The sequence below is a fragment of the Podarcis muralis genome, chromosome 5, assembly GCF_964188315.1.
Source record: "Podarcis muralis chromosome 5, rPodMur119.hap1.1, whole genome shotgun sequence".
NCBI classification, from domain to species: Eukaryota; Metazoa; Chordata; class Lepidosauria; order Squamata; family Lacertidae; genus Podarcis; species Podarcis muralis.
The window spans coordinates 4,817,873-4,845,105 of record NC_135659.1 but is presented as its reverse complement, the minus strand read 5'-3'; the positions used below and the strand labels follow the sequence as shown (position 1 = coordinate 4,845,105).

Genomic DNA, 27,233 nt, shown 5'->3' with positions numbered 1-27,233 from the left:
CCAGACCCTTGGTTGTCTTGGTTGCCCTCCTCTGCACACATTCCAGCTTGTCAACATCCTTCTTAAATGATGATGCCCAGAACTGGACACAGGACTCCAGGTGTGGCCTGACCAAGGTAGGAGAGAGTAGGACTTGGACTTCCTTTCACCAGGACCCTGGACTTCCATAGATGCAATCTAGAACAGCGTTACCATTTTCTGCTGCTGCACATTCCTTGTGGCTGAGGCTCAGGGTAACGCCCCCGGGACCTTTCAGTTCATGGTGTCCATGGAGGCGCAGGTCAATTCTGTGTCCAGGGCAGCTGTTGACCAGCTTCATCTAGTACGCAGGCTGAGACCCTATCTGCCTGCGGATTGCCTCGCCAGAGTGGTGCATGCTCTGGTTATCTCCCGCTTGGATTACTGCAATGCGCTCTACGTGGGGCTACCTTTGAAGGTGACCCGGAAACTACAACTAATCCAGAATGCGGCAGCTAGACTGGTGACTGGGAGTGGCCCCCAAGACCTACATTGGCTCTCAGTATGTTTCCGGGCACAATTCAAAGTGTTGGTGCTGACCTTTAAAGCCCTAAACGGCCTCAAAGGCCCAGTATACCTGAAGGAGCGCCTCCACCCCCATCATTCTGCCTGGACACTGAGGTCCAGCGCTGAGGGCCTTTTGGCGGTTCCCTCCCTACGAGAAGCCAAGTTACAGGGTAGTGATGCCTGCCCTGTGGAACCCCCTCCCACCAGATGTCAAAGAGATAAACAGCTACCTGACATTTAGAAGACATCTGAAGGCAGCCCTGTTCTGGGAAGCTTTGAATGTTTGACAGACTTTTTTATTTTAATATTTTGTTGGAAGCTGCCCAGAGTGGCTGGGTATAAATAATAAATTATTATTATTATATTATGATGATGACTGTGAGGTGTTACAAGTCATTAACTTCAAGCCACACTGCCATGCCTTTGAAGACACAAACCACCCCAGCTTTTCAGAGCTGGCTATCATGGCTTCTTTAATCTTTGTGTATTGCTCCACCATGTGGCTGAATCATATAAAGCACTGACTTTTACATATCTCTTGACCTCTAATTGCAAGAAGAACTCGTTAACTTGGATTATAATCTTTATAAATTGGAGTTGTGGAGCAGGTCCTCGAGAGGGGGGGGGGCTCCCACCATTCCTCCTCAGTCCAGCCCCTGACAACCATGTGGGTTACGGCGTCGAGGGCTCATTTTGTGGGGCGATGTGAAATGTAGTGTTTTCACCCCCAAACCTTGCAGGGGGCATTCTCTGGGTGTTTGGTGCCGCTTTGGAGTGAATTGGACAACGTCTGACTTTTGGAGAAATTGGGATCCCGTGAGTTAGGGCGCCAAAGGCTCATTTTTTGGGGTGCCATGAAATGTGGGGTTTTCACTGCCAAACATTTCAGGGGGTCTTTAGCAAGTGTTTGCTGTTGCTTTGTTGTGAATCCTAAGACATCAGGTTTTCAGCGAAATCGTGGCCACCATATCTATCCTGACAGATGATTTGGCCTGTCACCCTTGTGTGGAAGTAAAGGATGAGATTCCCCTACTACTCCGCCTGGGGTCTCCAATGGGGTGCACCCAGCCTCCACTCACACTATTCCTATGCTGGGGAATTGTGTGGGGCAACTTAAGATTTATCTGTGAAAGAGGACTTAGTATTTTTCTTGCTTTTTAGTGTAATGTACTATGAAAAGGTCTTAATGGAATTTTCTTTTTTAAATGGAATTTTAATGGAATTTTCTTTTTTCTTTTTTGTTATTACCCTGTTTGCCAGTGTTTGTCCCTGGTAATTAACTGCCCTGATGTCTTTGTAAAACAGAAAAACAACTAAAAACCCACAATGATTTCACTGTGCACACAAGGTGTGTTTGAAAGTGAATGTGAGTTACAAGAGATGCTAACCCACTTGTTCTAAAGTGAAAGCCTTCTGGGACATAATATACAACGAGGTAAAAACGGTTTTGAAATATAATTTTAATAAAAAAAAACCAGAGGCATTTTAATTAGGCTTAATTGGTGAGGAAATACATAAAAGTGATGTAAACATGTGTATGTATGCCACAACGGCTGCAAGGACACTTCTGGGTCAGAAATGGAAGCAGCGGGAACTCCCAACACTGGAAGATTGGCAGGTCAAGATGATGGAGTACGGAGAGATGGCCAAGTTGACGGGGAAGATCCGGAATCAGCGTGACGAACTGTTTCGTAAGGACTGGAACAAATTTATATTTTCTATGAAAGAAAATTGTAAACATTTGAAAATGTTTGTAGGCTTGAATTGAAAGGCTCTGTAATGTAAATATAAGGAACTGATTTACCGATAATAAGGTGAAATATTATAATTTGACAAGGGTAAATAAGTGCTTATAGAAATGCGAAGAATATGGAAAGTTATGTGGAAGTCAGAAAGAGGGAGGGAAGGAGGTCGATGCTCTTACAGAGTAATATATTAAGTCATAGAATTATGTAACAAAATGTGAATATGTGGAAAACTCAATAAAAAATATTTTTTTAAAAATACAAGAGATGCTAGCCCTTTCTCCCTGCCTCTAGTATAGGAGCCAACTCCTAGGGACCAAGGTCCCTTCAGCCCACCCCCCATAAAATATTTGAGGGGGCCCGCCTTCCCCCAAAGTTGATGGGCATTGCCATTCAAATGGTATGTGTGCACCATGTCATGTGATCGATTACACAGGACGGGGTTTACCTGGTCCCCCCACCTGATATTTTATTCAACTTGCCACCCCCTGGTCTCTAGGCCTTCACAGCACAATCCTATGCATGCTTGCTGAGTCCCGTGAGCCTCACTCCCAATGCAAAAAGGCAGAGACACCCCTGGATTACTCAGTAGAACATATACATGGGGGAAAACAGAACTTCACTAGACTCCCTTACACCCCACTGCACGTTCTTCCCCTATTTATTTTGAATAGCTTAGGGGGAGGCAACCTAATATTTTGACTGCTTTAGGGCCTCTAAAGGTCTTCATCTTCATGAAAGGAAGAAGTGAAATACTAAGGGCTGCCTATTTCAGGGAAAGGGCAAGGGAAGGGGCTGCTTCTACAAGTTTCACTGGGACCCAGAGGTGTGGATTGTAGTTCTGCGTAGGGATTCTAGCTGCAGCTAGCAGCAACTGACAAATTGGTCCATTTCAGTGTCCATCCATTTCTCATTTTCCCAGTCTTAGATTTGATCCTCCACATTTCTGCAGTACTTTCCATTTTTAAAGAGGAGTCCTCATGCAAATCCAGTGCTGCATGCAATTTTCGTAATGTTCGCATTTATGCAAGCACCTTTCCTGAATATAATGCATGCTTGTATGTTCTGTTTCTACACACACGCATTGTAGAGGTGCTTGGCTGCTTAACATGGCGGACTCAGAGACTACTTCGATGATGGAGGGCTTAACACCCAGCGCCTCACACACACACACCCCGCTTCCATGGAGGCAATAATGGACTCGGGAGATGATTGCGGGTCTCCTTTCTAATCGATACCCCTCAACAAGGTATGGAAGGCAATTCAGCCTCAGGCTACCCCCCTCCCCTCTTCCAGAGTCTCCTGCGAATGGCTGAGATGCTGCCATTGCCACAGACTGGAACAAGAAGCCCACTCCGCTACTGTTAGTGAGTGAAGCAAGCAGGGGCGTAAGCCCTGGTATTATAATATAATTGCAGTATTGGATCAGCACAGCTACCCAGATTATTGGACTTTCCTTGTTAGCATGGCTATATGACAGCTGTCCTGATGAGATTCTGTCCTTTAAAATATACTGTACTACAGCACCAGTGGTTATAGCGACAGTTCAAATCAAACTGATAATGGCTACAGTTTAATATGCAGAAGCACATATACCGTATTTTTCGCTCTATAACATGCAGTTTTTTCCTCCTGGAAAGTAAGGGGAAATGTCTGTGCGTGTTATGGAGCGAATGCCTACAGATGGCAGGGGAATCCGCTGCAGTTGTGAGCAGTCCGTGGCTCTCTTTGAAACTGCAAAGCGGGTGTAAGCGGCTCCTGTCAGCGAGCCGAGCCGGGCAGGAGGGAGAGAAGCAGAGCGGGGTTGGTTGCTTTAAAACAACCCCGTGCTCTATGTCCCTCTCTCTTCTCCACTGAGCTGCTAAGTAGCAGCAAAGCTTTTCAGCCAGCCTAGCCGGGAGGAGGGAGAGAAGCAGATCGGGGCTGGTTGCTTTAAAACAACCCCGTGTCCCTGCCTGCAGTTTTTTGCTGTCCGATTTTGGATCAGCCACTGTAGGGGCTGTGTGTGTGTGTGTGTGTGTGTGTGTGTGTGTGTGCTTGAGCTATCGTTCTCCTCCTCCTCCTTCCTGTTCACTCTCACAGCGCCCCAGCGCTCTCCTGCGACTTTAGGAGTGATACTTTGTGTGTCTCTCTGTGTGTGAGGCATCGTTCTCCTTCTCTTGCTTCCCCTTCACTCTCCCAGCGCCCCTGCTACTTCCAGCGCCCCTGCGACTTTAGGATTGATACTCTGTGTGTGTGTGTGTGTGTGTGTGTCTGTGTGTGTGTGAGACATCGTTCTCCTCTTGCTTCCCCTTCACTCTCCCAGCGCCCCTGCGCTCTCCTGCGACTTTAGGATTGATACTCTGTGTGTGTGTGTGTGTGTGTGTGTGTGTCTGTGTGTGTGTCTGTGTGTGTGTGAGGCATCGTTCTCCTCTTGCTTCCCCTTCACTCTCCCAGCGCCCCTGCGCTCTCCTGCGACTTTATAATTGATACTGTGTGTGTGTGAGAGAGAGGGGGGGGGATCGTTCTCCTTCTCTTGCTTCCCACTCCCAGCGCCCCTGCGCTCTCCTGCGACTTTAGGATTGATACTCTGTGTGTGTGTGTGTCTGTGTGTGTGTGAGGCATCGTTCTCCTCTTGCTTCCCCTTCACTCTCCCAGCGCCCCTGCGCTCTCCTGCGACTTTAGGATTGATACTCTGTGTGTGTGTGAGAGAGAGGGGGGGGAATCGTTCTCCTTCTCTTGCTTCCCACTCCCAGCGCCCCTGCCTCTCCTGCGACTTTAGGATTGATACTCTGTGTGTGTGTGTGTCTGTGTGTGAGAGGGATTGTTCTCCTCCTCCTGCTTCCTGTTCACTCCCCCAGCGCCCCTGCGACTTTAGGGCGACTTTAGCATGGATCCACATGGATCCTCAGGATTTTTGCATTGGGCTACCCCAAACTCACCGTCAGATCACATGTCTGTGGCCACAGCATGAACCACAAAAATCATACATCCACTGTTTTGTTTAGAATATTTTTTTCTTGTTTTCCTCCTCTAAAAACTACGTGCGTGTTATGGTCTGGTGCGTGTTATAGAGCGAAAAATACGGTAAGCATATTCAGGATGGAACATAAAAAGGAGGAAGAATATGCCTCTTTTAGAAAGGATTTCCTCATAAACAAAACTTGCTGCTCCAAAATGTTTCAACATGGAATGCTTCTTTTCTGGAATTCAGACTCTTGGGGCTTATCCAGTTACCTTCCTCTGCCTTTTCCAGGAACAGTCCAAGCTTACCCTGTGATCTGCCATGTTAAGTTGTGGGTGAACATATCAGTGATTCTTCAAACAGCTCTTGTTTATTCACAGGCCAGAACAGAACTGAACTGAAGGGTTCAGCCAACCTGCTTATATAGAGCTCCAGTATCACACAACTGTAACAACTTTCTGTAACTATCCAATCACTGAACATCACTTTCAATCCCTTATTTGCATATGTGGACCTGAGTGAAAACTATCTACAGTATCCCCCTCCTGGCCCAGGGTGAGAACTTCAGTACATAACACACCATTTGTTCCGATTGAGCTTTAAAGAGTGGATTTTTGTGAAGAAAGCTCTGGGGCAAAAGCCAGCAACAACAGTGCTCAATCAGTGCTTTTAAGCATGGACTCTGCCTGAAAAGTGTGGGGCAAAAGGCAAGTGTGGATAAGCCCTCAATTTCATACACACACATACCTCAGTTTTCTCACCACCACCCCTCCACAACACTCCATTCCCAGCTCAGTTCTTGTTGGGCTACTTTTGGGGGAAGTCCCCTTGAAGTCGTCCCCCCCCCCTGCAAAAAAAAAAAAAAAGATTTGTGTACTCTTCCAAACCTTGTGCATGTTCACAAACCCAAGTCTGATTATCTTTCCCTCTTGCATGCTGTTTTGACTACCTAAGGCCTGGGGCTCAAAGACTTGAGATCATCACTATCCGTAATGATGGAACTGTGCCAGAGCTCTCCTTTAAGGCACTAGCATCCCCTGGTGTACATTTGTGTACCATCTCTGCCAAACCCATTCACAAATTCAGCCAATTTGTGGTACAGCAGAAAAGGGGAAGATCTACTGCACAATCAGAACTGCTTGCAAAATCTTCCAACCTTCCCATACTTCTCTGAGGGTGGGTAAGTAGGTGTGCTGTTTTGGATACTGCCTTCAGATGTGCAGTGGCAAAGGGGAGCTCAATCTATTAGCGGCTCAGGCCAAGTTTTCAGCAAAGTTCTTAACCCGAGGTACTATTTCTGGGTTAGCGGAGTCTGTAAGCTGAAGCGTATGTAAGCTGAAGCGTATGTAACCCAAGGTACCACTGTATTACAAGCCTATGGGACGAGGAGGAAATGATCAGGATATGATGTAGAAGCCAAGCCATTTAGGACTGTATTCCTTTTATATTTCCCCTTTTTAGACTAAGCCTGAGGGCTGAGACTGTCTGCATACACATTTTCCAAGCACATGACTTGCCCCAAAGAATCCTGGAAACTGTAGTTTAGCCCTCACAGAGCTACAATTCCTATCACCCATAACAAACTACAGCTCCCAGGATTTTGGGTAGGGGGAGAGAGAAATGTTCTGTATGTTATGTACTGAAGTTCTCACCCTGGGCCAGCAGGGGGATACTGTAGATAGTTCAGGTCTACATATGCAAATAAGGGATCGAAAGTGACATTCAATGATTGGATAGTTACAGAAAATGGTTACTGTTGCGTTCTAGTGGAGCTCTATATAAGCAGGCTGGCTGAACCCTTCAGTTCAGTTCTGTTCTGGCCTGTGAATAAACAAGAGCTGTCTGAAGAATCGCTGTGTCGTCTGATATGTTCACCTACAACTTAACACTTTAAACATATGGTGTGTACACAGCTGTTGTCTTTTTTGGACACACCTGCTAGCTGCTCTGGGGTCCCTTTTTGGCTCAGTATTGTGCTAAATTTATTTGAATTCATTTCCAACCTGCCTTCTCCCTACAATACTCATTTTGTAAAGTTCAAAGATCCCGTAAATAAAGGGGTTGGGCAGTCATGAGGGTCATGGCTCACTGGTAGAGCATCTGCTTTCTGTGCAGAAGGTCTCTGCTTGAATATCAGCTGTCTCTGCAGATGTTTCCTGCCTGAAGCCCTGGACAGCTGCTGCCCATCAGTGCAGGCAATATTGCGCCTCAGGCAGGAATGGTTTGACACACCACAGGTAGCCCTGCTAGCCTGTTGCTGCAACATAAACAATAGTCTTGTAGTATGAAACTGACAAACGAGTATTATTAAGCTTTTGTGCACTACAAAAGGCACATTTCCTTTTATTACTCACCTGCTGTCTCTTGTTTTCTATTCTCTGAGGTTTGTTAAAGTATTCTTATTTGGCTGACTTTGCAAGATAATAGTTCCAGTGTGGTGTAGTGGTTAAGAGCAGTAGTCTCGTAATCTGGGGAACCGGGTTTGCGTCTCCGCTCCTCCACATGCAGCTGCTGGGTGACCTTGGGCCAGTCACACTTCTCTGAAGTCTCTCAGCTCCACTCACCTCACAGAGTGTTTGTTGTGGGGGAGGAAGGGAAAGGAGATTGTGAGCCGCTTTGAGACTCCTGAAGGGGAGTGAAAGGCGGGATATCAAATCCAAACTCCTCTTCTTCTTCCAAAATGTGATAAGCTGCTAGCACATTTGCAAAGCTAAGCAGGGTCAGGTATTGCTTCAAACTGGATGGGGAGCTGTGTGTTGAGTTTCCAGCATCGGACTAGATGACCCCTGGGGTTCCCTTGAATTCTATTATTCTCAATATTAATTTTTAAATTATATTTCATTACTTTCACCAGTTTCAAATTTGTTATCCATTTCTCTTTGGGATTTGGCTCCCTGCCTTTCCTTCCATGCTGTTTTTGCACGCTTCCCTTTTACACACTGCATGATATCACCTATTTCACCTAATACAGGTTCCTCTATTATATCACATACTATTAATTTCTATCATTCTCATTTTGCTTTTGTTTTGCTTTTTCCCTCCCCGCCCCCAAACAGGCTTCCCTTCTCCGCTTTAGCTGAACCTCCCGCATTCTCTCCTTCAAGTGCGAGCGCACATTTCCCGAAGCATCTCTATGTCCCACTAGGCGCAGTTAGCTCCGCCTAACTACTGGCGACGCATGCGCAGTCTGCCGCGACGCCGTTGGAGGCTAGTATGGCGAGGGCAAAGGGGGCGGGGCCGCGCTCTTCTCCGCCACGCCGCCGTGCCTTATACTTGAGTAGCTCCGCCTAACTGCTGGCGACGCATGCGCAGCTCTCCTTCGCGCCGCCGTTGGCGAGCAGCCTTGTGGGGCCGGCGGGGCGCAAGATGGCGGCGGTGCTGCAGGCGGCGTCTCGTCAGGTGAGGGTCGCGGTCGCGCGTGTCTCCTCCTGGGGGGCCGCCCTTTCCCCCGCGCCGGGGTGGCCTCGGCTGCGGGTTGTCAAGTTTCAGCCCCGTCAGAGACGGAGCCGCGCCTGGCGGGTGTTTCGCCTCCCCGCAAGCGGGTTGTTTTGTGCGCCGCCTTTCTCCCGAGAGGGGCTCGAGGCGGCTGACAGATCGGGAACGTAGAAAAGGCGACAATTAGAAAGCACACAGAGTCCTTTCCAGGCCTGTGCTCGGGGGGGTGGGGGGTGAAGGACACGAGCGTCTCATTTCGCTTGGAGAGGTGTCAGCTGCTGTGGAGGTTGCCCTTGGGGGACAGAAAGCCGGGATTTCGTCCCGTGGGTTATTGGGCCCCAAAGACAAGCCCACACCAAAGTCTGTCTCCCTCCACGCCGCCAGAATAAACTCAGGAATGTAAATAGTATTTCGCTTGGTTGCCTGTAGGAAATAGTGTACTGCAGTGCCCTCTGCTAGCCAGGCATGCATTCCCCCTGAGTCACCCCATCGGGGTGCTACAAATTACAAACAATTGTGTCTCCAGGTGGGTAGGCTAGTAAATTATTTGTGGGCTCACACTTTTGTGGTCTTTCCCTCCCAAGACTAAATCTGGAAAAACGTTTGTCAGCAAATCAGGTAAAAGTATAATTAGATTTTTTAAAAGAACAGATGCACTGATGAATATCTGATGCACTGATGAGTATCTGGACGCTTGCATCTGATTACTTGCACAAAATGTACCACACTTTGACCCCGATTTATTTTTGTTATAAAAACAGATCTTCCGCATACCATGTGTTGGACAAGTAAGGGGTTATTATGTTGACTGGAGGATGGTACGTGATGTTAAGAGAAGGAAGATGGCTTTTGAATATGCAGATCAGAGGCTGCGGTTGAATTCCCTTAGGAAAAACAAAATTTTGCCCAAAGAACTCCAGGTAAGATGAAAATACTGTTTTAAGATATTCTTGGTTGTAGCAATGAACCAGGCATCTCCTCCCCATCTACATCACAGATTCAAAAATATATTTTATTTCACCATGATATAACCATTGTACCGTATTTTTCGCTCTATAACACGCACCAGACCATAACACACACGTAGTTTTTAGAGGAGGAAAACAAGAAAAAAAATATTCTAAATGAAACAGTGGATGTATGATTTTTGTGGTTCATGCTGTGGCCACAGACATGGGATCTGACAGTGAGTTTGGAGTAGCCCAATGCAAAAATCCTGAGGATCCATGTGGATCCATGCTTTGTAACCACGTTTTTGCACCACTGTGACCCTAGGCAACAGTGGGTGCGTGATTTTTTTGGTGCAAGATGTAGCCATGGACATGCTATGTGATCTGATGGTGAATTTGGGGTGACCCAATGCAAAAATCCTGAGGATCCATGTGGATCCATGCTTTGTAACCACATTTTTGCACCATTGTGGCCCCAGGCCACAGTGGGTGCGTGATTTTTTTGGTGCAGGCTGTAGCCATGGACATGCTATGTTATCTGATGGTGAATTTGGGGTGACCCAGTGCAAAGATCCTGTGGATCCATGCTTTGTAACCACGTTTTTGCACCATTGCAGCCCCAGGCAACAGTGGGTGCGTGATTTTTTTGGTACAGACTGTAGCCATGGACATGTAATGTGATCTGATGGTGAATTTGGGGTGACCCAATGCAAAAACCCTGAGGATCCATGTGGATCCGTTCTTTGTCACCACGTTTTAAATGGGGAGGGAAGGAAAAACACAGAAGGGACAAGAAGCACAAGAGGGGTGTGCGGAGAAGCAGCTGGCTAAGAATGCAGGGGAGGAGTTTAACGGGGTGGGGGGGAGGAAAGGAAGGCAAAAGTTCCCCCCCCCCCAAGCCAGCCCTCTCTCTCTCTCTCTCCCAGCTGCATGTTTTTCGGCTGCCTGCGAGTCCCTAGAGCACGGAGAGGAGGAGGTGGTGGGCTGGAGCCTGCACGCAGTGTGACTAGGAAAGAATTAGGAGGACTCGATCATTCCCTTAACCCTCTGCTTGCCAGGAGGGCAGGGGATTCCCTGCTCTTTGTTGAGTTTGAGCAAACGCAGCAACAGAAGCGGGTGGGCAGTAAGACCCTGAGGCAGAATGCAGGAAAGCAGCAGCTTCCGCCTTCCCTCCGCCCGCCCGATCTTATTTTTGCCTATTTTTGCCCCGGCGAGTCAGCTTCAGGGGCCACACATTCGCTCAATAACACGCACAGACATTTCCCCATACTTTTTAGGAGAAAAAATCTGCGTGTTATAGAGCGAAATTTACGGTAGGTTATGAACAGGTTATGAATAGAATCATCTCCTGATTCATTTCCCACAGTTCATCCATTGCTTTTTACATACTTTTTTAGTCATTGGTTTATCCAATTTCTATTCTTTCCAGGAGCTAAGAGTCCACTAAGCAAATAATAGTATGGAAGCAGCTAGCCAGTTGTGTGCAGTTACAGTATTACACTGAGGATCAGTTTGGAATGCAACCTGCTTGGGAATCCTGTAATTTTGTTTTAAGTTATTGTGTCTTTGTTGTGGTGGGTTCCCTGAAGTGGCATCTATTATGCATTGAAAACCTTTCTCATGGTGTCCTTCAATTAAAAATTCCAGGCAGTTTTTTACTGGTTATCCTGTTCCAGACTGTACTCTTTCTTAAATTTAAAAGGCATCATGAAAGCTCTTTTGTTTTCTATATGCTTTTAGAATTTAACTGTTGGTTGTTCTCCATAGTGATTCAGTCCTTTTACAAAATTCCTTTTTCTTTTTCTAAATGTATTGCCGTAGGTAGTATTTTTGTTGAGTACCTGTGTACATGTGGCATTTGAATGCTCCAGGAACAAACTGCTAATTGTTAAAGAAAACAACAATTTATAGTAATAAATTGGTTATTACAACACTAGGGCTGACCTGCCCTCCACCATTCCTCACCCATTAACTTCCTAGACGTTCCCCTTCCCACATCATGCAACTACTAAGATTGCTTTTCACCTTCCCATTTCTGAAGCTGCTTCTCTCTTCAGTTTTGCAACCCTGCTTTGCACTCTTTTTTACCTTCGCCCCATGTCCATGCTTCTTCCCTCTCCTTTTGTGCAAGCAGCCTCGCACACAAACTTCCCACACAGTAACATCCTGAATCTACCTCCTACTATGCACCCTTTTCATCTTCTGCCCAGGTATGAAGCCACCATCCCTTTCATCTTCCACCCTATTCCCACGCCTCCTACTCCCTCTTTTTTCACAAACCCCCTTGCACCCCCAATTTCATCTTCGCTTCCTTTTGCCCTCCATATTTCCTCCTTATTTTTCTCAACTCTCCCTTGCAAAATAATTAAGAAAATACGAGGATTGCTTGAAGGAGTTGGTTATGTTTAGCCTGGAAAAGAGGAGACTGAGATAGCCATTTTCTTAAGGGCTTGTCACATGGAAGCTGGAGCAAGCTTATTTTCTCCTGCTCTGGAGGGTAGGACTCGAGGCAATGGCTTCAAGTTACAAGAAAGGAGATTCAGACTAAACATTTGGAAAAACTTTCTGACAGTAAGAGGAGTTCAGTAGTGGAACAGATTCGAGACACATGTTATTTTTGCCAATGAGTTTGCAGATTCCTAGTTGGGGGAATTAAAGCTTTGATTTGTCACAACCATAGTGGTTGTAAAACTGCTGTTGCTGTCACATTTCCTTCCTGTGTTGCTAAACTTTTAAGAGACAGCGTCCTTGTGAATGATATATTCTACATGTGTCTCCCAATTTACACAGGGGTTACATTCTGGACCTCTGTATGAGTCAGTGAAATGTGTGTAAATGAGAAGCAACTTAGAAAATCCTAGTGGCTTGCAAGGAGACCTCCCCACAGCCCAAAGAGGATGTCCTCTTCAGGCTCTGCAAAGGGTCTCCTCGCAAGTCACTAGGACTCTCTATGGTGCTCCCCATTTCCAGGTTTCAGTGGATTGAATGCAAATAGATGGTGTGTAAATGGGGTGCTGCCTGTAGTAGCTCCAGGACTACCGCTGTTTTTATTTGTTCCAGGAAGTGGCTGAAAAAGAGATTGCTGCCCTTCCCCGGGACACCTGCCCAGCAAGGATCCGTAATCGATGTGTTCTGACATCCCGTCCACGAGCTGTAGTGTGGCGATGGAGGATAAGCCGAATTGTCTTCCGCCATCTGGCTGACCATGCGCAGCTCTCTGGAGTACAGAGAGCAATGTGGTGAGCCACCACCAACAAGGCTTTTCTTCAAAAAAGACAAAACTGAGTTCTATTTCGACTCCTAGGATGAATTAAAGACACGTTATATAACTTGCAGCATGTAAGGAGTCTGGAGGGGGGGAATAGTCCCATTGGTAGAAGACGCTTAGCTAGAAGGGGGCAACCTTGTTTAATTTTGTCAAACCTGCCACACTTGCTCCTCTTGTATATTTAAAAATGACATGGAAAAATAAAGCAGTCCCACGCTTGGATTTTGTTTGTCCTTTGCATTTAAGGTTTGATATATAACATTACATTGTTGCAGGGTGTATATTGCTAGCAAATCTGAAAATATCACATAGACACAGAATTCAGATACACTACATAGTTACTACATATATTTTCCTCCTGACTAAGCTGCTAAATGGATCGGTACAGCTCTCACTGCCGCTAGATGGAGTGCATGGTCCAAAAACAATGGCTAGGAACATGAGGGTTTAAGTAAATATAGTTCTCCTATATTTTGCAATTCCTGTTGGTGGGTCTAGGACGTCAATGTCCTGTTATTTTGACTATTGCAACAATTACATTACAGCTTGTTCAGTCCATCGCTGTCCTCACTGAATATCTCCACAAGGACAGGTTGGCACAAATCCTCATCAGCACAGAGGAGGAAACCAGAGTGAAACATCAATAACCCTGCCCCCTGGAGCCTCCCAGCAATGTACTTAACTATTACATGCTAGTTAATTCGCATGCTTCCATAGCGCTCTTGAAATGCGCACCATCAATCTCTGAGGAAAAGTATATGAAGCTTTCCGTTTCCCTTATCTGTACATACAGATTACGCATACATGCCCTGAAACCTATTTCCTCAATGGTTAGAAGTGAAAGTTTCTTATACAGAACTTGGGCAGGTGTGGGTAGTAAGTAGATGTTGATTTCAGACAATAGACAGTTGCACGCAAACTAGCTTACTTATTTTTATCAATTTCACAAAAAGCACTTAAAGCTTTATGGAAAAAGGGCAACACATTTGAAGGAAAAGCTTTTCTGCATGCTTTATTTCCCATCTCCAACCTGAAATGTAAAACTTGTTTTTACGCAGAAGATTATGTAAACAGCACACTTTCTCTGATCTCAGCAGAAGCCCCATACAAAAGATGTACATTTAAGATGGGTATTTGTTCAAATATCTATTGGTAAATCATCTTTGACTTGCTTTTCTCGGCTCTCAACCCAGGCTTTGTTAATTGACCTCTTCATTTCATCATCGCCTTCAGCATACATCTTTTTCAGGAGATTCATCAACCCTTCACTCGGGTCCGAGGTGTCATAAGCAGCTTTCCTAGAGCATACAAACATACAGAAAATAATTACATCACCAGTTACACACAAAGTTTGGTATGCATTAAGATTTAAATACAAGTAAGCAACAGTAAAATAATGAGAGCTCCAATCCTAAACCTGTTTACCTGAAAGTTTTATTAAAAATCAGTGGACCATATACAGAGGGATTGTTAGGATTAGACTAAGAGCAACTGGCTGGGAGAGAGGAAGCCTGGATAACTTTCAATTACTGTCTTGTTTCCCCCCACTTCTGCTTACAAGCCTCCCAACTCCCAAATATGAATTTCTGCCCTCTCTTAGAATCAAAATATACATGTTAAAAGTACATAGATCAGACCTCAGGGAGTAAGAGGTGGGAACATGAGAACGTACAGACATTAAACCTGTCACTTGCGCTTACTATTCCTTCTGCATTACACCACACTTGCAGCCACTCTGGTAAACTATCCATATATCCCACAGGAAGCTTGTTTTGTATATTGAGAACCTTGGGTTTTGCTACAGGACAAATTAGTTCCTGAATATCTGGCATTCAATGTAGTACTAATTTCAGAAAGTGGCATGGCACTTTCGTGCAGCAAAACAAGCAACCAGTTTTTGCATAAATTTAGTGGAATATTAAGTATTCGTGTTCTTGTAAGGACACAGGGAAGATTTCATTAAAAATACTGTGGCCTGTTTCAGGTATGAGTAGCAAGAACCACCAGTAGGGGAAAACGGTTTCTGCAATAAATGTTACAAGCAAAGATTAAAAGCTCATTGTGTTGCAGTTTAGAAAGACATGGAATTGAGCCAGCTTAGCCCAGCGGTTCCATCGACCAACGCATAGCTTGGATCCTGCAATCGCCCACAGGCAGCGGTTTGAAACCTGCAGGCACTGACTGGCTTTTTTAAAAAAAAAAAAATTAAGACATGGAATTGTATTCTATTATGAAAATGAACAAGTTCTAAATAAGATGATCTGACTTAAAGAGATACCCATCAGGAATACTCAGCAGATAAGATAATTGAAGTGGCCCAATTTGAGCCACTAATGGAATCTGGATTAGACTTTTGCCTCAAAGTCTTTTGATTGCCACAACTGGAACAACCACGACAATAACTCTCAGCATCAAACACCAGCTCAACTGACAAATATTTTGAATGGATCAACACCACTAACAAGCCTAATCTGCAAGTCCTTTTTTTCTACCAAACACAATGCAACAGAACAAGAAATAGAGGGGCACTTACTCCTTCTCCTTCGTCTCTTTTTCAACTTTTGTTAGGCACTCCCATTTTTCCTCTTGCTTTTTCCTACATAATATCAATATCATATCTGTTTTGATCTGCAAAAAGAAGAAAAGCACTACAAAAGTGAAACTGGGTGGCAGAATTACCAAACAGGCTAAGTATCAATAACTTTATTTTAATAGTGTTTAAAGAATGACAATTCAATTATGTGAGTTAAAATGCAGAATACGGACAACGGGCAGCAACAACAAAAAAGGGGCAAAATGAACAGGAGAGATGGTGTTGTATGAACAATTTTCGCTCACATGTAAAGTATAAAATAGACTAATCCTGTGCAACACTTTTGCCAGCCAAAGCCACCCACTGAATTTGTTGTGAAACATTCAGAATGGGGCTTGTGTTAGCAGTATGTTCGTTGTCAGTAATTTGAGACAAGGTAATTGTTTTCACCAATCTGAACATTTTTTTTGTGTTAGTTCTTTACACAAATCTCAGAATAAATGCTCTCTTTTATACAAATGTTGTTTCTCTACTAGACAGGTCACATGATTGTAATTTGAAGGTTGCGAGATACAGTATGTGCATTCTCTTGGGCGCAGCAAAAATTTCTTTCAGCTGCACCCAAGAGAAAGAATCTATCCTTATCAGGTTCAATTATTATTGTTGCTGTTGTTGTTTATTCGTTTAGTCGTGCCCAACTCTTCGTGACCCCATGGACCAGAGCCACGCCAGGCACTCCCGTCTTCCACTGCCTCCTGCAGTTTGGTCAAACTCATGTTCGTAGCTTCGAGAACACTGTATCAAGTTCAATACTGCCTGCTAAAGCCTAAGAAACCACATATAACATGAATGAGACTAGGCCCCTTGGATGGCATCAAACAAAGTGCTTCTGCTAGTGCAGGGACTTGTGGCTGTGCAAAGTAACTCCACTCCCTCTCCCACAGCTCTCCAGAGCAGATTTAGGGAGGGGGGAAACCATTGTGCTAAAGGAAGCTCTTCTTTGGATACCGTTCATTCTTCCCAATAGACTGGTTTCTTTGTGAAAGACTCTCTCTTGTTATGTCAAGTGGTAGAGCCCAGATTTGTGACCTCAGGGACTAGTGGGCCTCTGAGTTATGCGGCTGACTGTCCTCTATTGCCCAGTAATATTGAAAACAGAACGTAAATATATGGGCAGGAAGCCTATCAAGAAAGGGTATCTATCCATCTTGAAACCACAAGCTACAGAACTGATGGCTTACCCCCTAGCAAGTGCCTAATGACTAATCTGCAGCAGGTAGTAACACAGGAAGCAGCCCTAAACTGTGGAAATCATAGGAATCTACGACGTTAGCATGTACTTGAAAAGAAGTGTTTACCTTCCACGAGCTGCTTTCCACAGAGATGGGTTTCAGAAGATTGTTGAATGTCATAGTGTAGTTCTTGTTATTCAGATTCTTCACCAGCAGATCAAATGATCTAGAAGGAAGAAAAGATGAATCATAAAGGCACAGCCATGATCTATCAAATTCAGAGAAAGCTGACATGGAAGGGGGGGGGGCGAATAAATTGCTCTGCACCTAAAATCTAGTATCACAAATCTAGAATCACATATAAGACATAACTGAAGCAAAAGAGCTCAAAAGGGAAAAGCAACAATAAATACTACAAAGATAACAGAAGCGGGTAAAAGTCAAGCCCAGAGATATTCGCATTAAACTGTGTAAGAAAATTAGTGTGACTTTAAGACACAGTAAATAACGATTCAGTGACGCAACTGAGTTGGCTAGATGCTAATAGACAAGTCCTGTGAGGCAAAACAGCAAAATAAATTGGGTGAGGAGGGAAAAGCACCCATCAGATCAAAGTGTCCAGCAATTAACCAGAGCTCAATCAACAGAAGCAATTATGGCAAGCAGACAAGAGAAACAAAGTGGAGATGGAAGTAAGGAAAGCAGAAAAAATGGAAATGGGACTCAGAGGAGGAACGAAGAGCTGGGGGGCGAAATCTAAAGAAAAAAGGCATCAATATAAATAATTATGAGAAAGCATATGGTACTTCAAAATCAAGAGGGGTAGCAACTATAATTTCAAAGAGCTGAGGGTTTAGTATATTAAAGATGAAGAAAGATCCTGAAGGAAAATACATTATAATTCAGGGAACAATGGCAGGGGAACAATACACTATAATTAATACTTCTGCTCCTAATGAAAATCTGGTGAAATTTTTTCATAAAATGTTTAAGGAAATGGAAGATTTGAATATATGGGCTATATGATTATGGCAGGAGATTTCAATATAGTATTAGATAAACAATTGGATAAGTCAAATCCAGAGGAAAGATGTAATAACATTACAGGATTAGCTAAAATTATGAAAAGGAAAGATATGAAAGATGTTTGGAGAGTGATGAGGGGAGGAGAGAAGAAATTTTCTTTCTTCTTACCAATGCATAAGACCTATTCAAGGATCAATTATATCTATTTTTCAAAATATATTCATATACTGTACATCAGTTTGCGAAGGAAATTTAATACTTGGGAACTATTTCACTAGCTTCTGGAACATCTTAATATGGGAAGAAGCAGCCAGGGACAAACAAAGCAAGAAATGATTCAAGACACAATCTGTACTTCCTGGCATTTAATGAAACACCCACCTTTCTGTGAAGTGCACCTTCACATTCTCAGCTGGCAGATGCTGAACTCCACTTAAAGTGATGTAGATTTTCAAAAACTTATCTGACTGATCCCAAGCTAAAGGGATTAAAAGAAAGCTGTATTTATTACATTCATTCCAATCTGTTCTCCCTAGGTGATGATCTTAGTGAGCAATTTCTTCATCTTCTAAGATTGTAGCAGGCACTGCCCACACCTCTGCAAACAATTCTGGCAAGGCAACCATGAGGGCTAGAAACATGTTTGTTTTTAATGTAAACTGGAGTTGCCAGGAAACAATTACCGTATGTTCCGGTGTATAAGACGACTTTTTAATCCAGGAAAATCTTCTCAGAAGTCGGGGGTCGTCTTATACACCGGGTATGGTTGTGGGGGTCGCCTGAGTGTTGCCCTCCACAGCGGTAAAGTCCAATGGGAAGCTCTCCACCGGCTGCCCATGCTCCCCCCACAAGACATGGGACGGGGGGGGGGCAGCTCCTCTGACGTCCCTCGGAGCACCTTTGAAGCGGAGGTAGGAGGAGCCGGAGCGAACCATTGTCCCCAAAAGAAGCGGGGGGGGGAGGAAGGGAAATCCCTTCTCACAGCTCGCTATGCCTCCCGAGTGCCGAACCTCCCCGCTCACCCACACAGACCACTGAAGCAACACCTGCCTCGGGCGACTCCAGTGTGTATGCGCATTTTCTACATTTGTGTGTGTCTCCGCTCTCTCTCACTGCCTCCCCCCCCCGAATGCACGCCGCCAAGCTCAGGCAAGAGAGAGAGAGCGCACGCTTTCAGGCAGCTGGTGTGAGGGGGGGCACCTGCGTGAACCGCGCTTACGAGCCCTACACTGTTTCTCTTCCCTCTTACGAAAGGGCGGAGGGGAGTGGGAGCTACAAGGGGGGGAGCCGCGGAGGGGGGCACATGGGTCTCTTTCATGCGTGCGCGGGGCAGGTAAGCGGCTGCTTGGGTGGCCGTTGGGGCTCCGTGAGGCAAGGGAGGTGGGTCCGGTGAGGGAAAAGAGGGGCGGCAACTTCTCCTCCTCCTTTCCCACCCTCACACGGAAAGCGATGGAGGGAGCCAGATCATGAGGGGGAAACATTGACTATTATACCAAGAGAGATATATATACCGTATGTACTGGCTGCCGCCGAGGATGGAGGAGGGATGAGGCAAGCAGGGCTTTGAAGTCCTCCCCCCCATCCGCCCCTCCCCCTGATCCTCCTGCGAGGCCCCCAGCGCCCCAGCTGCGGTGTGCGTACAGGGATGAAAAGACTGGCTGCTTCTAGTTGGCTGCAGGCGTTGGAAGAGGGATAATCTAATACGGCGAGTATATCCCAAACTCTATATTTTAACTTGAAAAGTTGGGAGTCGTCTTATATGCCCAGTCGTCTTATACGCCGGAAAATACGGTATGCATCAAGTAACAGTTATTATGGTTTTCATGTGCTCATGTGGGATCACAAAAAATCCCTTGTTCATGACATAGAAAGTATATCAATCTCTGCACAATAACCTACTTTTCCATATATAATCCAACCTATGATTCATGGATTAAAAAATTATATACACTGGCTGTGATGCTAAGCAGTTTACTAAGCAGTTTACAAGATGTTGATATTTTCTTGAATCTCTTGTATTAATTCAAAAGGTATGGGTGGATCAGACCTACCATAATTGTTGATTTTCACTGTGTATCCTGTTGGAGGTGGTCTTTCTTCTTCAGATGTTTCTGCTTTTATTTTGATTGGTAACTGGTTCTTGATTTCTTTTTCTATCTTATTCTTTTCTGACAGCAACACATCATGAACCCTCTTTCTTGATGCTTTTTTCAAAAGCTCTTTCACCTCATCTAAATCTTTATGTAGCTGGATGAAACACATAGAGCACACAAATCTGTAAGCTGCCTTGAAAGCAAGTGCTGATAAAGAATTAAAATAATCCATACAGTACAATCAAAGCACAACAAACAGTTAAAACCACAAAAAGCACATTAAGGAAATAATCAGGCCAACTAAAGTATCACAAAATATCGTACAAATTTTTGGCATTTCCACAGAAACCATACAGCCTGGAGAACTTGCAAGCTTGCACATTATTTTGTGTTATTTTGTTTGGTCTAAAAAGATATTCCTCCAATATAGATATTGAGCATTTTGTATGGGTCGACACTAAACATTTTAAAAATGAAACTAGATTCTATTGTCATTTAAAAGACAACATACTGAAAAGTTGTGAGGAAGACACTGGAAACAAGAGATAAGACACCACTACTGGAAAGTTCCTCTCTATAGTTAGGTGAAGGTAAAGGGACCCCTATAGTTAGGTAAAGGTTAGGTCCAGTTGCGGCCGACTCTGGGATTGCGGCGCTCATCTCGCTTTATTGGCCAAGGGAGCCGGCATACAGCTTCCGGGTCATGAGGCCAGCATGACTAAGCCGCTTCTGGCGAACCAGAGCAGCGCATGGAAATGCCACGTACCTTCACGCCGGAGCGTTACCTATTTATCTACTTGCACTTTGATGTGCTTTCGAACTGCTAAGTTGGCAGGAGCAGGGACCAAGCAACGGGAGCTCACCCCGTCGCGGGGATTTGAACCGCCGACCTTCTGATCGGCAAGCCCTAGGCTCTGCGGTTTAACCCACAGCGCCACCTGTGCCCCTTCTCTATAGTTAGCACCTGCCTAAATTCAGAAGATCAGGCAATCTGGAGCATAGCTGTCAACTTTTCCCTTTTCTTGCGAGGAATCCTATTCGGAATAAGGGAATTTTCCTTTAAAAAACGGAAATGTTGATTAAGATGGCTATAACAGAGTTGAAAAATGGGAAAGCCCCAGGACCAGACGGGTTTACAGCAAGGTATTATAAGGAGCTGAGGCTAACCCTGACGACACCATTAAAAGAAGTACTGAATAATATTCTTAAAGAGAGAGAGATTCCAGAAACCTGGAAGGATGCATTTATAACCTTTATCCCAAAAGAGGATGCGGACCCAACACAAGTAAAGAATTATAGACCGATCTCTTTGTTAAATAAAGACTATAAAATTTTTGCAGGAATAATGGCAAAAAGATTAAAAAAGGTACTACAGAGAATTATTCATGAAGACCAAGCGGGTTTCCTTCCCGGCAGACAGATGAGGGATAATGTGAGAAACATAGTAAACATATTGGAATATCTGACAGCCAGGAACGAGAGACGAGCAATGATAATGTTTGTAGATGCCGAAAAGGCATTCGACAATATATCATGGGACTTTATGTTGAAAAACATGGAATATTTGGAGATGGGGAACGATTTTCTCAATGGAATAAGGGCTATATATAATGAACAGAGAGCTAAGTTGATAGTAAATAATGTGATAACAGAAGAAATTAAGATATCAAAAGGTACTAGACAGGGCTGCCCGCTCTCACCCTTACTGTTCATAATGGTTTTAGAGACTCTTCTGAACTCAATTAGGAAAAACGGAAAAATAAAGGGAGTAACAGTAGGCCAAAATGAATATAGAATCAAAGCCTTTGCTGACGATTTGGTCATAACGGTGGAAGACCCGATGAATAATGCAATGGAAGTACTAGAGGAAATGGAAAAATTTGGGGAGGTGGCAGGTTTTATATTAAATAGGAAAAAAACTAAAATTCTAACAAAAAATATGGACCAAACAATGATGGAGATGCTACAGCAGCAAACGGGAATTGAAATTGTTAAGAAGGTTAAATATTTGGGAATATGGATAACACCGAAAAATATTGACCTGTTTCAAAACAATTATGTCCCGGCGTGGAATGGAATTAAGAAAGACCTGGAAGGGTGGGGAAGGTTAAAACTATCCTTTTGGGGTAGAATAGCAATGATAAAGATGAACGTGCTACCCAAGATACTATTTTTATTTCAGACGATCCCTATATTAAGAGGTGTAAAAATCTTTAAGGAATGGCAAAGAATTATTTCAAGATATATCTGGCAGGGCAAAAAACCAAGAATCAAATATAAACTGTTAACGGACGCAAAAGAAAGAGGAGGATTTGCCCTGCCAGACTTGAAGTTGTATTATGAGGCATCATGCCTTTGTTGGATAAGGGAATGGATCAAACTCAAAAATACAAAATTATTGGATTTAGAGGGATTCGATAATAGATTCGGGTGGCACGCCTATCTAGGGCAAGAGAAGAAAAAGGGATATAAATCGTTTGAAAATCATATATTCCGGAAATCTTTAATCGAAGTTTGGGACAGATATAAAAACATATTAGAAAGGGGGGTACCACATTGGCTATCCCCACTAGAGGCAATGGGAGTCAAAAAAATTAACATGAGAAGTAATTGGATTACGTATGGAGATCTGGTGATAAAAGAAAGAGAGAAATGGAGAGTAAAACCATACGAGCAAGTAAAAGAACATGTATTTGATTGGCTGCATTATCTTCAGATAAGTGATATGTTTAAAAAGGAGGTGAAAGAAAAAGGGTATAATGAAAAAGATTCGAGGTTTCAATCAGAAATTATCAATAATGATTGTAAATTAATATCTAAAATGTACAAAATCTTATTGGAATGGCATACGATGGATGAGGAAGTCAAAGAGGTAATGATCCATTGGGCCAGAGACTTAGGGTATAGTATAGAGCTGGAAGAATGGCAAAAAATATGGAAGGAAAATCTGAAGTTCACCGCATGTATAACGTTGAAAGAAAATGCCATGAAAATGGTATACAGATGGTATATGACACCGGCTAAGTTGGGAAAAATATACAAAATCTGTAACAAATGTTGGAGATGTAGAGAGAAAGAGGGTACGTTCATGCACATGTGGTGGGAATGTAAGAAAGTGAAGGGATTCTGGGAAGCAATATATAATGAGTTAAAAAAAATGCTGAAGTACAGTTTTGTAAAGAAGCCAGAGACCTTCTTGTTAGGGATAACCAGAAAGGAAATAAAAAGAAGGGACTTTAAACTCTTCCAGTACGCAATTACAGCAGCAAGAACATTGATAGCTCAAAGGTGGAAACAAGAACAAGTACCGACCCTGGACGAATGGAGAAGCAAACTAACAGACTATGCGGAACTGGACAAACTAACTGGAAAAATCAGACTTCAAAGAGATCATAAGTTTTTGGAGGACTGGGGAAAATTTAGAGAGTATTTGAAAACTGTATGTGAGGAGAATATAACGCTAGTGTGTTTTAAAGAAGCTTTGTGAAATTTAAGGAAGATTGCAAGATGGTAAATGAGGATAAAAATTTTTTTATTTATAAGCGATACTTGAAATAAGGAATGTGTAGATAAGAGAATAACTTTGGATGATTCTCAGGGGAGTTGTGGGAAGTTCAACAAAATAGAATATGTGATGTGTAAAATGAAATGACTAGAGATTTTATGGAAAAATTCAATAAAAATTTAAAGCAAAAAAAAAAATAAAAAAACAGAAATGTTGACAGCTATGATCTGGAGAAGAGACGTTAACACTTTCACTCAAGAAATTAACAAATGGCGGAATGGATGTCAGAACAGATCTTTTCCATGCTATCCTTTACAGTCAAGCAGGAATGAATTTGTGCCTTCTGATTCCATGTAACACTAGACCTCTCTTCACAATTTGCCCTCCCTGCCTAAATGCACGAAGGGGTGTGGGTGTGGCAGTGCACACCTTTTCACCCTGCTCCTGATGTCACATGCTCCCCAGACCCTTCACACTCACTTTTGCATTGAGTGTGATATTTGCAGAGGGCACACTATTACAGGGCACTAGGTTCTGAACAAAAGGGAATCCCACACAATCACAGTATGTGTGCATGTTGTCCTGCTCACTGTAGAAGGTGGCGGGTAAGCAGGGCCAATAGAACATGCAATATTGAGAATGTGACCAAGAAGCACCATCCCACATAATAATAATACCACCTTTATTGTTAATGTACAACCTGTGTACAATGAAATTAACTGAGCCTCCCCCCCCCCCACAAACACTCAATCTCATTGCACTCTATGTGCTTGTTGCACAACACACCAACCCTGAAAGACAGTTGCACTATATTATTTTCCATTCAGCAGCCTAACAACTGACGGATAGAAACTGTTAAAAAGCCTGTTGGTACGACTGATTATACAGTGGTACCTCCAGATACGAACGAGATCTGTTTCAGAGCCCCGTTCGCATCTAGAGGTAAACGTAACTAGCAACGGCGCATCTGCGCACATCACTTTTCGCCGCTTCTGCGCATGCGCGTGACATCATTTTGAGCGTCTGCACATGCGGCGAAACCCGGAAGTAACGCGCTCCGTTACTTCCGGGTTGCCGAGGAGCGCAACTCGAACGCGCTCAACTCGAAGCATATTTAACCCAAGGTATGACTGTACTTCTATATTTCCTGCCCAAGGGTAGATTAAAGAGGTGCTGGTCGGGGTGTGAATCATCCCTGAGAATTTTTTTCACTCTCCTAAGGCAACGATCCCTTGCAATGTCATCTAGCGGGCTCAGGAGACAGCTGTGTTCACCACCCTCTGTAAAGACTTTCTGTCCGTGGCTGTCAAGCCAACGTACCACACTGTGATACAACATGAGAGGACACTTTCTATTGTGGACCGGTAGAAGGAGGTCATCAATTGTTGTTTACTTCCCCCAAATTTATTTCTCAGCTTGAAGGGCAACTTCAGTGATTCCATAGGTCACCATTCCACAGTAACTGCAGCGAGCCCTAAGAAGTCCAGGGCATCGTGCATGGCTAAGGCAAGATTCAACCAGAGACGGCCCAGTTTTATTGCTAGCTGTTTGTCAAGTCACGCAGAGCCCTTCAAAGCCTGTTCGCAAGTTTCTGAGTTATATATATATATATATATATATCTCAATCAAAAGAAATAAATGAAAAAGCAGCATCTTAAAGGGTGAAAAATTATTTAATTATTAATTACATGTATATCCCACCTTCTTTCCTCCCCCACCACGCAAGGAGCTCAAGAAGGCGAACGTAGTTCTCCTCCCATTTCATCCTCAAAACAACAACCCTGTGAGGCGGGTGTGGGTGAGAGCCAGTGAGCAGCCAAGGTCCCAGTGTTCGAAATTCCCCAGGCGCCAGGCATATTTTGCTACTGGTGTGGGTCCAATTATAACTAGAGTCATATCTTGGTTCTTGAACAGAATCTGTTCAACTTCCTAAAACCAAGCCGTGGCTTCTGATTGGCTACAGGGGCTTCCTGAACTCAAGCAGAAGCAGCACTGGACGTTCAGCTTCCAAAAAACATTTGAAAACCCAAACACTTACTTCCAGGTTTTTGGCATTCAGGAACTAAAATGTACGAGTACCAAGGCGTTTGGGAACCAAGGTACAACTGTACATGGAGATGTCTGGGCACCAGGTTGGCGACTGACATCTCCATCGAGCCAGCTGACTTGTGTGCGGCAAAAGATGTACGTTGTTATTGATATTAGCCTTTATTGGCATAAGTTTAAACAATAAAATTGTAAAATCATCCAAATGCATTGATAATCCAAACACATAAAATATATAAAAGACTAGATAGCCACCACCGAATAAACCAGGCAGCTTTAGATTTAGCTTTAAAGATTTTGTCTTGTCCGTCTGCACTGCTGTGCGAATCATGGACATCTTAGTCCTCCATCGTCACATCAAGGCAAGTAAGTGCAGGGCTGAGTACAAATGACACTGAAGCAACCTTTCCACAGGCCTCCCAAACGGAGCTCACAGACCACAGTTCTTGCATACTGGGACAAGTGAATCATTTTAAGAGCAAACTACAACCAAGCAATGTAGTTGAGATAACAGAATCACAGAACTGGAAGGGACCCCGAGGGTCATCATGTCCAACCCCCTGGCAAATACACATTCCATTGTGGTGATGGTAATGCAGGTTTAAGGGGCCTTTGGGTGCCTAGCTTATATATATCTGAGTTTCTAGCACCCCCGGTCTCTCACAGCCCTGCCATTTCCCCAATGCGCCACCATCTGGAACAGAATTCCCTTTCTGTGTCGTCGCCCGGACTATTTTGCCTCGCTTTGTCCTGTTCTATTTCCTCTCGTTCCTCTCCCTTCCCACCCTCCTCTTTTGTACCATTCCCAAAGGGCTCCTTTCTCCCGCGCTCTGCACATGAGCAGGAGCCCCCTTCTTCCTCCCTCTCCGCCCCGCGAGCGGCCCCCGCCGGTGCCCTCGAGGCGCCCAACGGCCCGCCCGCGCGCCGCGCGCCTCCGCCTCACCTCCTCCATGGCTGGAACAGGGGCCCCACCAAGCGGTCTCGCGCATGCGCCGCCCAGCACCGCCCCCGCCCCGGAGTTGACGCCGAAGCGGCGACGCTCGGCGCGCCCAATCAGAACCGCGCCGGCCGCGCTGCTCTCATCGCCCCGCCCCCGAACTTTCTGACCTTAATCGTCACCGCTATGCGCCCAGCCCAGCCAATAGTCGCAACGCGCCCGTACAGGAAGCGGAAGAGGGAGAACTCTGGGAGGGGGAGATGGAAACGAAAGAGGCGCGTCTCGTTTTTCTTGATGCGCAGTTTCCGGGTTCAGTTTCGGAGAAGCCGTGCTGTGGGGTTTTCTGCGAGGGCGAAAGCGAAGGCTGCCTGTGGAATTATAGTCATATAGAATTTATATGTTCATTTATGCAAGATAGATAGATAGATATTGCACTTCTATCCCACCTCTTTCTCCAAGGACCGCAAGGTGGCCTGCGTGGCTCTCCCGCCTTCCTCCTCCATAGGATAATAGAATTGTATAATAATAATAATAATAATTTATTATTTATACCCCGCCCATCTGGCTGAGTTTCCCCAGCCACTCTGGGCGGCTCCCAATCAGTGTTAAAAACAGTACAGCGTTACATATTAAAAACTTCCCTGAACAGGGCTGCCTGTTGTAGAGTTGGAATGGGCCCCTCAAGAGTCATCTAGTCCAACTCCCTGCGATGTAGGAACCCCCACAACTCCTCTGTTGGAAGGTCAGCCTGAGGCAGTGACTGTGAGCCAGGGCCACTCCCAGTGAAGTTCGTGGGCAGAGAGGGAGGATTTGAACCGTGGTCTCTACCAGGCCCTAGTAGAAACGCTCTTAACCACTTGAGGTCCTTCAAAAATGTTTTCCCCACCCCACCGCCCTACTTTAAATACTAAGTCCCCCACAGTTGCAAATAGAGTCCGTTGTACCTCCATATTTCAGAGGACGAGGAGGAGCAGTGGTGGATGAGGAAACGTAA

The 27,233-nt window shown here is 44.6% G+C and overlaps 2 protein-coding genes across 5 annotated transcripts in view; one reads left to right on the top strand and one right to left on the bottom strand.

Annotated features, from left to right (window-relative positions):
* Positions 1-13,089, top strand: part of LOC114590548 (small ribosomal subunit protein uS14m-like) — a 144,715-nt gene extending 131,626 nt beyond the window's left edge. The window contains exons 1-3 of one of the 2 annotated variants that reach the window (XM_077928216.1): positions 8,510-8,613; positions 9,411-9,569; positions 12,660-13,089. In XM_077928216.1, coding sequence (XP_077784342.1) covers positions 8,581-8,613; positions 9,411-9,569; positions 12,660-12,842 — 375 coding nt within the window. In that variant the 5' untranslated portion in view covers positions 8,510-8,580 and the 3' untranslated portion in view covers positions 12,843-13,089. Of the gene's footprint in view, positions 1-8,509; positions 8,614-9,410; positions 9,570-12,659 lie in introns of those variants that run through there. The other variant, XR_013392825.1, reaches the window with a different exon arrangement.
* Positions 13,090-13,852: 763 nt separating this feature from the next.
* CACYBP (calcyclin binding protein) lies at positions 13,853-26,401 on the bottom strand. 3 transcript variants are annotated; one of them, XM_077928214.1, is made up of 6 exons: positions 26,246-26,401; positions 19,710-19,905; positions 18,040-18,136; positions 16,759-16,858; positions 15,401-15,495; positions 13,853-14,165 (listed from the first exon to the last, which is right to left on the bottom strand). In XM_077928214.1, the coding sequence occupies exons 1-6, from the start codon at positions 26,252-26,254 to the stop codon at positions 14,006-14,008; spliced, it is 657 nt and encodes a 218-aa protein (XP_077784340.1). In that variant the 5' UTR covers positions 26,255-26,401; the 3' UTR covers positions 13,853-14,005. The 3 variants fall into 3 exon arrangements, with proteins under 3 accessions (XP_077784340.1, XP_077784341.1, XP_077784339.1); XM_077928215.1 differs by lacking the exon at positions 26,246-26,401 and adding an exon at positions 26,103-26,211; XM_077928213.1 differs by lacking the exon at positions 26,246-26,401 and having other exon boundaries at positions 19,710-19,935.
* Positions 26,402-27,233: the final 832 nt, after the last annotated feature.

Excerpts from the sequence above, each read along its gene's own strand:
- CACYBP (XM_077928213.1), bottom strand. The coding sequence starts at position 19,920 with ATGTGTTTCATCCAGCTACATAAAGATTTAGATGAGGTGAAAGAGCTT. Across the intron at positions 16,859-18,039 it reads AAGGTGCACTTCACAGAAAG|ATCATTTGATCTGCTGGTGA; the intron begins GTGGGTGTTTCA and ends TCTTCCTTCTAG. Across the intron at positions 14,166-15,400 it reads AAAGAGACGAAGGAGAAGGA|GAAAGCTGCTTATGACACCT; the intron begins GTAAGTGCCCCT and ends TGTATGCTCTAG.